The sequence below is a fragment of the Coregonus lavaretus genome (genome assembly GCF_964263955.1).
Source record: "Coregonus lavaretus genome assembly, contig: HAP1_SCAFFOLD_2160, whole genome shotgun sequence".
NCBI lineage: Eukaryota > Metazoa > Chordata > Actinopteri > Salmoniformes > Salmonidae > Coregonus > Coregonus lavaretus.
The window spans coordinates 59,308-70,104 of NW_028164265.1; the positions used below are offsets into that span (position 1 = coordinate 59,308).

General features: G+C 44.7%; 1 protein-coding gene across 1 annotated transcript in view; it reads left to right on the top strand.

Annotated features, from left to right (window-relative positions):
* LOC311117258 (uridine-cytidine kinase-like 1) overlaps positions 1–10,010 on the top strand; it is a 51,655-nt gene extending 41,645 nt beyond the window's left edge. Inside the window, exons 6-15 of the mRNA XM_084192228.1 lie at positions 4–193; positions 474–535; positions 1,829–1,845; positions 5,801–5,899; positions 7,307–7,400; positions 8,345–8,407; positions 8,768–8,890; positions 9,039–9,146; positions 9,290–9,446; positions 9,612–10,010. Coding sequence (XP_084048354.1) covers positions 4–193; positions 474–535; positions 1,829–1,845; positions 5,801–5,899; positions 7,307–7,400; positions 8,345–8,407; positions 8,768–8,890; positions 9,039–9,146; positions 9,290–9,446; positions 9,612–9,691 — 993 coding nt within the window. The 3' untranslated portion in view covers positions 9,692–10,010. The remainder of the gene's footprint in view (positions 1–3; positions 194–473; positions 536–1,828; positions 1,846–5,800; positions 5,900–7,306; positions 7,401–8,344; positions 8,408–8,767; positions 8,891–9,038; positions 9,147–9,289; positions 9,447–9,611) is intronic.
* Positions 10,011–10,797: the final 787 nt, after the last annotated feature.

The following is a 10,797-nucleotide window of genomic DNA, read 5'->3' on the forward strand; positions in this document are numbered from 1 at the left end:
CAGCTGTTGGACATGAAGATCTTTGTGGACACGGACTCAGACATCCGTCTGGTGCGTCGGCTGCAGAGGGACATCACAGAGCGTGGCCGGGACATCGAGGGCGTCATCAAACAGTACAATACGTTTGTGAAGCCCGCCTTTGAGCAGTACATCGAGCCCACCATGCGACTGGCTGACATTGTGGTACCACGCGGTAAGATTTGGAACCAGCACACACACTGAAATAGTAAATCATGTATGACCATGTGCTCTCACACACACACACACATTTGCTTACACATATTCTCCCTTACATTTAGACATTCAGGGGCGAACTTCCACTTAACTAAAATTTTGATGTAGTCATAAGTTGACGTCAATTGGAGACTACGTGAAAAGTCGACTTAGTCCCCTAAACCATTATAACGTACACAACATAATGTCATCACTGTCTAATGTCACTTCCTGTTCCTGGGTGTGTCGTGTCCTGGCAGGAGGAGGCAACATGGTGGCCATAGACCTGATCGTACAGCACGTCCACAGCCAGCTGGAGGAGGTGAGAGTTCCTCCCTTGACTCTCTCCTTATACTGTACACAGCTTGACAGCTCTACAGCTAACCAGACTGATACTAGCTCCATTACCCCCTCCCTCTAGTGGAACAAAAAAGCATTTTCTGTAATAGCTCTATGTTTTATTCTTTCCTGAGAAAGATTACACAAAATGAAGTATAGAATTAAGAGAATGACCAGGGACTTATTCAATATAGAATTAAAAGCATGACCAGGGACTTATTCAATATATAATTAAGAGCATGACTAGGGACTTATTCAATATAGAATTAAGAGCATGACCACGGACTTATTCAATATAGAATTAAGAGCATGACCACAGACTTATTCAATATAGAATTAAGAGCATGACCAGGGACTTATTCAATATAGAATTAAGAGCATGACCACGGACTTATTCAATATAGAATTAAGAGCATGACCAGGGACTTATTCAATATAGAATTAAGAGCATGACTAGGGACTTATTCAATATAGAAATAAGAGTATGACCAGGGACTTATTCAATATAGAATTAAGAGCATGACCAGGGACTTATTCAATATAGAATTAAGACCATGACCAGGGACTTATTCAATATAGAATTAAGAGTATGACCAGGGACTTATTCAATATAGAATTAAGAGCATGACCAGGGACGTATTCAATATAGAATTAAGAGCATGACCAGGGACTTATTCAATATAGAATTAAGAGCATGACCAGGGACTTATTCAATATAGAATTAAGAGCATGACCAGGGACTTATTCAATATAGAATTAAGAGCATGACCAGGGACTTATTCAATATAGAATTAAGAGCATGACTAGGGACTTATTCAATTGACATCATACAGTATGTCTATATGGGTGATCTGTTGCGTTGTGCCCTCCTGAATAAGTCTGATGAGAGGTCAGAGAGGTACACTGTAGGTCAGTATATTCTGCTGTGTGACTTGTGGTTCATGCACTAATGGCTAGCAGGGTTGGTGTGTCAGTTATATATCAATTCAGGCGACGGAAATGAAATTCCAGTTCACTTATTAAAATAAATGTAATTTTCCTTGGAAATAAATGGCTGTTTTCTGTTCCTGAAATGGAATTTCAGTTCATCTCCTAAAGTTGAACAAATTGAAATGTAAATTGTGGTGTTACCTATTTGACACTACTATTAACCTTACCCCACCTGCACACGGACTCTCTCATACTCCTCCCTCCATCCCTCCAACTCCTCCCTCCATCTCTCATACTCCTCCCTCCATCCCTCCAACTCCTTCTTCCATCCCTCCATCGCACACAGCGTGAGCTCAGCGTCAGGTAGAGTAGCACAACTCTTTACTGTACCGCCGAACCCCTCTCCCCCACACCCCAATTCCCAGACGGGGGGCAAGAAGAGGGGGCCACAAAACATGAGTATGTAGAAGTTGCCCTAAATCACTGATACAGGGTCAGATATCCTTATCCAGTCCCAGATGTGGTTTCGGGCAACTTCTACTTCGAAGCCACAAAGCCAGCATCCTCCCTCTCTCCAACTGCTTGCTGCTGTTACACAGTATCAACCCCAGGAGCCCACCTTGTCAATGAGTGATCCAGTACAGTGAATGATGTAACAGCATCGATGGGAAATTAGATAGCAATAGTAATTGGCATGTCAACACGTGTGACACCACATATGCTGTTAAAGCATGCAGTACAAATAGAGCTTTGAGAGACTATCTGCCCTTTGACTTCAGACACGCCACACGGCACTTCTGTGTTTCTAGTGCTTCTATGTGCAGCAGGCAGTTGATTGGAGGATGTTGTTTTTTCCTCTACCTTGCATACATGACAGCTCACACACACCCCCCGCTGCATTCTGTGTCTAAAAATTATCTACTGAGACATCTTCACTGACCGCTAGAGAGAGAGAGAGAGAGAGAGAGAGAGAGAGAGAGAGAGAGAGAGAGAGAGAGAGAGAGAGAGAGAGAGAGAGAGAGAGAGAGAGAGAGAGAGAGAGAGAGAGAGAGAGAGAGAGAGAGAGAGAGAGAGAGAGAGAGAGAGAGAGAGAGAGAGAGAGAGAGAGAGAGAGAGAGAGAGAGAGAGAGAGAGAGAGCTATTGTCACAAAATCTTAAACCGCAGTTTTCTATATCTATTACAAAGGGATGAGTCTTTCCATTAAGCATGTCGGCCACAGCAGATCAGAGCGAGAGAGAGAGGAAGTGCGTTTGGCGTCTCTCTTTAGACACAGGATGTATTGGGGCCGGTGAGCTGTGAGTCGTACCTCGGTGCTTTACCTCTGTACTGCAAATACACAGTGTAGGTGTGACAGCCACTACCAGCCTGAGAGCAGCCAACGTGTACACACAACACACAATGGCACAACCGCTGACGGAATTATACTGAGTGGACTAACCGAGTTGAACTAATATTTGTAAATTCATGAAAAATATTATTTGGCCATTTTATGTCTTTTTATTTGTCTTGGCCTGAGGAATTGTGAGGATTGCTCACAGCGGATTCAGCTGTCACACACATCACTGTATCACATGATCATCCCTTTATCCATGCCTTTATTTACCGGATGTTGTCTGTTTCTTTTTCTTTTCTTTCTCTTCTCTGTTGTCGTCGTTGTGTGTCTCTGTCGTTGTGTGTCTGTCTCTGCCGTTGTGTGTCTCTGCCGTTGTGTGTCTCTGCCGTTGTGTGTCTGTCTCTGCCGTTGTGTGTCTCTGCCGTTGTGTGTCTGTCTCTGCCGTTGTGTGTCTCTGCCGTTGTGTGTCTCTGCCGTTGTGTGTCTCTGTCGTTGTGTGTCTCTGCCGTTGTGTGTCTCTGCCGTTGTGTGTCTCTGTCGTTGTGTGTCTCTGTCGTTGTGTGTCTCTGCCGTTGTGTGTCTCTGTCGTTGTGTGTCTCTGCCGTTGTGTGTCTGTCTCTGTCGTTGTGTGTCTCTGCCGTTGTGTGTCTGTCTCTGCCGTTGTGTGTCTGTCTCTGCCGTTGTGTGTCTCTGCCGTTGTGTGTCTCTGCCGTTGTGTGTCTCTGCCGTTGTGTGTCTCTGCCGTTGTCTGTCTCTGTCGTTGTATGTCTCTGTCGTTGTGTGTCTCTGCCGTTGTGTGTCTCTGCCGTTGTGTGTCTTTCTCTGCCGTTGTGTGTCTGTCTCTGCCATTGTGTGTCTGTCTCTGCCGTTGTGTGTCTCTGCCATTGTGTGTCTCTGCCGTTGTGTGTCTGTCTCTGTCGTTGTGTGTCTCTGCCATTGTGTGTCTCTGCCGTTGTGTGTCTCTGTCATTGTGTGTCTCTGCCGTTGTGTGTCTCTGCCGTTGTGTGTCTGTCTCTGTCGTTGTATGTCTCTGTCGTTGTGTGTCTCTGCCGTTGTGTGTCTCTGCCGTTGTGTGTCTGTCTCTGCCGTTGTGTGTCTGTCTCTGCCGTTGTGTGTCTCTGCCATTGTGTGTCTCTGCCGTTGTGTGTCTGTTTCTGTCGTTGTGTGTCTGTCTCTGTCGTTGTGTGTCTCTGCCATTGTGTGTCTCTGCCGTTGTGTGTCTCTGTCGTTGTGTGTCTCTGCCGTTGTGTGTCTCTGTCGTGTTGTGTGTCTCTGCCGTTGTGTGTCTCTGCCGTTGTGTGTCTCTGTCGTTGTGTGTCTCTGTCGTTGTGTGTCTCTGTCGTTGTGTGTCTCTGTCGTTGTGTGTCTCTGTCGTTGTGTTTCATCCAAACCCTCTTCTTTCCATAGAGGAAACTGCGCTGGGATATGTGAGCAGATTTGCTTATGATTTATCTGTGTTTGCATCTCATGGGAGTTTTGTTTTTAGAGAGTGAAATGGTATCACAGCTTGGTTTTTGTAGCTTAAGAGTGCAGTGTTTTAATGTGATATCACTCAACTCAAAGCTTGCATGTCCTCAATTCTAATATTTGGCAACACCAGGGGTTTGTTCAGTTTGGTTAAACATTTGCTACGTAACGCTGCGCTTGCTACGTTGCGCTTGTACTGAACGACACGTTTCCCCAAAACGCTCTTCAACGTTCTTGAACAGGCTTTGAGGTACGTTTGTTCCGTTTGGTGGGTGTGTTGGGTTGTGGCTTAAAGCAATAAGTGACGTATTTAAAGGGCAGCGGCCATGCTGACAGCATTCCCCAACCAACAACCCAACCCTTCCCCGTTTTTCAACTGGTTGTTCAGAACAGCACTGTTTCCGTTTAGTTGAATGTTGCGTCACGTTTCTTCGCACTGAACGCAGCCCAGAACTCATTGTGCTTTATGTTTTAAAGTCAGATTCTAGCCCAAAACCGCCTGGACTCTAGTATGTGTCTTTTTTCTTTGAATCAGCCTGTATTGATCTGAATTGAGGAGTGTGTGTGTGTGTGTGTGGGGGGGGGGGGGGGTTGGTTCTTTTATTCTTGTGGGGACCTAAAATCCCCAAAAGTCCCCACAGGTTAGGTTTAGGGTTAGAGTTACAATTTGGGTTAAGGGTAGGGTTAAGTTTATGGTTAGGGTGAAGGGGTTACGGAAAATAGGATTTTTAATGGAAATAAATGTTAGGTCCCCACAAGGATAGAAGAACAAAATGTGTGTGTGTGTGTTTGTGTGTGTGTGTGTTTTGAATCACATGGGATTATAACAACACAATGAGAACAATTAATAGAACACGGCTTTCTTCATGTTCGTCAGATTACATGTTGGGAGTCTCAAATTAATCTGAATCAGTGTGTTTCGGCCACCATTAGTACTAAAACACACTTGATCCAAAGTTTCCTGACTAGTTTCAGTTTCATTTATTGCACATTGATCAATGTTGAGTGAATTAGTCTTTCAGCACTCACTGTAGAATCTAACTGTATTGGGACCAAAACAGTAGCTAAGAACGTCAAACGTTCTCTGTGATTGTCTCTTGAAGCTGTTGTATAATCCCACTAAGGCCGACAGTACAGTATCTGTTCAGTGCTGCTAACTGACCTCTATCTGCTCTTCCTATTTTAATCTGCAGTGTTTTCTAGAATTCTACTACCCACTAATCAATATTAACACCAGTGATGAATACTGTTTAAGATACAAGTGTGTGTGTGTGTGTGTGTGTGTGTGTGTGTGTGTGTGTGTGTGTGTGTGTGTGTGTGTGTGTGTGTGCGTGCGTGCGTGCGTGCGTGCGTGCGTGCGTGCGTGCGTGCGTGCGTGCGTGTGTTCGTGTGAGCTGGTGTCTGCTTATTTTGTATGCGTGTGTTTCAAGCCTGTGACTGTATATATGCACCCTGCCGCCTATTCCAGCGCTCTTACATCCTCCCTGCCTTTCTTTTCCTGGTTGCTATGGTTACAGGGCGGCCCTTGCCTCTGCCCACCAGGCCCAGCCCCTCCCCCAGACCCTGAGTGTTCTGGAGAGTACGCCCCAGGTCAGGGGCATGCACACCATCATCAGGTACAATACACACTGCATACTGTATAACTACTATACTACTTGTATAAGTACTAGCTCTAGAACTAATGTAGAACGACCCACTATACTACTAGTCAGGTACTGTACTAACACAGCCCAGGTCAGGGGCATGTACACCGTCATCAGGTACCAGTAATAACCACTGCACTACGCACTACTTAGTAAACCTACTAACTGATCTAGAGTCAGATAATAACACAGGTAGGTCAGAGCATAAACATACTGTAGCAAACATTCACTTCCACAATGTGGGTTGAGTGTGACTACAATGCCCATAGTGTTTATTTTTATCTGTCTGGACCCTGACTGTCTTATATCTGTCTGGCCCCTGACTGTCTTTTATCTGTCTGGTCCCTGATTGTCTTTTATGTGTCTGGTCCCGGACTGTCTTTATCTGTCTGGTCCCTGATTGTCTTTTATGTGTCTGGTCCCTGATTGTCTTTTATCTGTCTGGTCCCTGATCTGTCTGGTCCCTGATTGTCTTATATCTGTCTGGCACCTGACTGTCTTTTATCTGACTGGTCCCTGATTGTCTTTTATCTGTCTGGTCCCTGATTGTCTTATATCTGTCTGGCCCCTGACTGTCTTTTATCTGTCTGGTTCCGGACTGTATTTTATCTGTCTGGTCCCTGATCTTTCTGGTCCCTGATTGTCTTATATCTGTCTGGCCCCTGACTGTCTTTTATCTGTCTGGTCCCGGACTGTCTTTCATCTGTCTGGTCCCTGATCTGTCTGGTCCCTGATTGTCTTATATCTGTCTGGCCCCTGACTGTCTTTTATGTGTCTGGTCCCGGACTGTCTTTATCTGTCTGGTCCCTGATTGTATTTTATGTGTCTGGTCCCGGACTGTCTTTTATCTGTCTGGACCCTGACTGTCTTTATCTGTCTGGTCCCTGATTGTCTTTTATCTGTCTGGTCCCTGATTGTATTTTATCTGTCTGGTCCCTGACTATGTTTTATCTATCTGGCCCCTGACTGTCTTTTATCTGTTTGGTCCCTGATCTGTCTGGTCCCTGATTGTCTTTTATCTGTCTGGTCCCTGATTGTCTTTCATCTGTCTGGTCCCTGATCTGTCTGGTCCCTGATTGTCTTTTATCTGTCTGGTCCCTGATTGTCTTTTATCTGTCTGGTCCCTGAACTGTCTGGTCCCTGATTGTCTTTTATCTGTCTGGTCCCCGATCTGTCTGGTCCCTGATTGTCTTTTATCTGTCTGGTCCCTGATTTTATTTTATCTGTCTGGTCCCTGATTGTCTTTTATCTGTCTGGTCCCTGATTGTCTTTTATCTGTCTGGTCCCCGATCTGTCTGGTCCCTGATTGTCTTTTATCTGTCTGGTCCCTGATTGTCTGTTATCTGTCTGGTCCCGGATTGTCCTACTTCTTCTTCCCAGAAACAAAGAGACGAGCAGGGATGAGTTCATCTTCTACTCCAAGAGACTGATGCGTCTGCTGATTGAACGAGCGCTTTCCTTTCTTCCCTCACAGGTACGTATGACAGAGAGATAGAAAGGGTGGCAGGTAGCTTAGTGGGTAAGAGCGTTGTGCCAGTAACCGAAAGGTCGCTGGTTCTAATCCCAGAGCCGACTAGGTGAAAAATCTGTCGATGTGCCCTTAAGCAAGGCACTTAACCCTAATTGCTCCTGTAAGTCGCTCTTGATAAGAGCGTCTGCTAAATGACTAAAATGTAAATGTGAAATGTAAAGGCTGCTCTGACAACATTGTTCTACTGTACCTTAACGTTCATACCCAAAGAGCATATTTTAATGTAGTTTAATTTAGAAAGAGATGAAAAGATAGAGGGAGAAGAAAAAGTGACGGAAATATGAGGGTAAGAAGGATGGAAAGAGCGTGTAAGAGATGGAAAGAGTGTGAGAGGTCAGATTGCGAGATGGTGCAAGAGAGAGAAAAAGAAGAGAGAGAGAGCGAAAGAGAGTTTGGCCTCTGGAGTATGTAAACTGTCAATCCACCACAGTGGAAAGTTCTCACACTGTAAAACCAAAAAGACACACACATACCGCGACTGCACAAACACACCAGATCACTTGAACCGCACAGCAACTACAGTCCACTGTGCATGTACCACTCACTAGAGTTAGAGCTGTTGGAGTAAATAAGTGTTTTATTGACTGTGTTGACCAATGACCATCAATCTGATGTTGTTTAGTGTGGCGAACTGAACACGCACCATGGGTTAGTTGTCTTGAGGTCTGTGCACACATCTAAGTTCATCCTCTCTCTCTCTCTCTCTCTCTCTCTCTCTCTCTCTCTCTTCTTTCTTTCTTTCTTTCTTTCTTTCTTTCTTTCTTTCTTTCTTTCTTTCTTTCTTTCTTTCTTTCTTTCTTTCTTTCTTTCTTTCTTTCTTTCTTTCTTTCTTTCTTTCTTTCTTTCTTTCTTTCTTTCTTTCTTTCTTTCTTTCTTTCTTTCCACAGAGCCATATAGTTCAAACACCGCAGGGGGAGGACTATGAAGGCAGGACTTTCCACGGGAAGAGGGTTAGTTGAGCTTTCTTTCTCTTCCTGCCTGTTTGTCTATCCATCTCTCTCTCTCTCTCTCTCTCTCTCTCTCTCACACTTTCTCCTCCCTGTTCACTTGTTTCTATCTCTCCATTTCAGCCATCTAGTTCCCTCTAATCAGAAAACGCAATTTGTGCGATTCAAATTAGCTTTCTATAATAACATCATTCATCTGTTATTAGATGTTAACTCAATCCTGTGTATTTATCAGCCAGTGTTGTCATGATGAACAGTATAGTATTACTGCTATCATGTTCTTGTTCTTAAATCTACTGTACTCAGTTGTCAGTCAGTATGTTATAAATCCATTGCCATGGTTTCTCTTCTGGTTTTCCATAGATCACTGGAGTGTCCATCCTGCGAGCAGGAGAGACCATGGAGCCAGCTCTCCGGGCGGTGTGTAAAGATGTCCGCATCGGGAAGATCCTCATCCAGACCAACCAGGACACAGGAGAACCAGAGGTATGGATCTGGAAAACATACATGCTTGAATCTTTGAGTAGGACCACGGCACCTGACTAGGGAAAGGTTGGAGCCATAGTTATAGTCTTTTTGTCTGTCTTTCATTCTTCACTTCCTCCCCTCTTTCCTCCCTGTCCCTCCCTCTCAGCTGCACTACCTGCGTTTGCCTAAGGACATTGGTGAGGACCATGTGATTCTGATGGACTGTACCGTGTCTACTGGGGCTGCTGCCATGATGGCCGTACGAGTCCTACTGGTAGGTGACACGCTATTCAACCTGCCGCTATTTACCTGCTATTTATCCAGAACTGTAATGGTACAATCATGGTAACTGCATAACAATTAAGATTCCGTCTCTCTCTCTGTGTCTGTCTGTGTGTCTGTCTGTGTCTTGTGTAGGACCATGATGTCCAGGAGGATAAGATCCTGTTGGTGTCTCTGCTGATGGCTGAGATGGGGGTCCACTCTGTAGCCTACGCCTTCCCTCAGGTCCAAATCATCACCACCGCCGTCGACAAGAAGGTCAACGACCTCTTCCACATCATACCCGGCATAGGTGAGAAAAGAGAGAGAGAGAAAATAAGTTTGTCTGTGTGTCTGTGTGTCTGTGTCTGTGTCTGTGTCTGTGTGTGTGTGTGTGTGTGTGTGTGTGTGTGTGTGCATGCATGCTCTGCTCTGCTTCAAACTCTAATCTCTGCTGTTGTTTGTCCCTTGTGTGAAGGAAATTTCGGTGACCGGTACTTTGGCACGGACGCACCCCCAGACTGGAGCGATGAGGAGATGGATGAGCCCAGTTACTGATGGGACAATGGGCAGACCCATTTGAATGATTCAGGGGTGCGCCGTTTGGTGGACGATTTAGGAATGTGCTCTTCACCCCACTCGGCAGCTACGTACACCCCATTATTTTGGGGACCAAAGAGGACACCCTGGAGGACTAGAGCACCTTGAATTTCACTGAGATACAGAAAATGAGTAAAATATAAAGGACAATTAATATATACATTCAGTTTTTGTATATTTCTATTTTCGTTTTATGCCAATGTGGTTGTGGACAGTTGTAATATAAAAATGTAATACTTTTATAATGTGAATGTTGGTTTGTAAAATGTTCACTTTCTTTGTCGTTTCAATTGTGCTTTTTGAGGGTACAAAGCCTTTATCGTTATAACCTGTGGATGACAACATTCAATAAGAGCTAATTGCAAAACACACTTTTTTCTTTCTTTTACAGAGCTTAGTTAACATTTCAGAATACAAGCCAAAAAACACACAGCCTTATTGTTCATTCTCTCTGCTCATAGAAAGTGCTTTCTTTCAAGGAACACTTCACCGGAAAATTGTGTAGGCGTAACTTTTTAACTCTCTGGTTTCCCCTCTTCTCTGCTTTGTAGCTACTGACCAAACCACAGTCTTGCAAAATGTTAACACTTGGTCCTCTTTTCACAACGAGGCCTAAATATACACCCGCATCCTGATCTACCTGCTAGTCTACGTGTTAGTGGTTCCTCCACCCATGCCTCGCAGCACGGTTAGCCTCGCAGCACGGTTAGCCTCGCAGCACGGTTAGCCTTGACCGCTTTCATTGCCCTGAAACATCAGCACTTTATTCATGAAGGTTCTTCTGTCTGGGTATGATTATAGGCCTATGCTGGCTATCATAGTGAGGCCTTACAACTGTTGTTGTCATGCTTAATGTTTCCTAGTGACATAGACGTAGGCTACACCACCTAGGCCTGTTTGATCGTTATGCAGTGCTTTGTCTGCAAAATAGAGACAAGAGAGACGGAGAAAGAGGCATTGACTTTGAAAATATACAGGAAGGATATGGTGGTTGTCCCCTTCTCATGGAAACAAGCCTTTTATCTTCCATCACTTTCATCACTAACCCACCGCTGACACCAAGA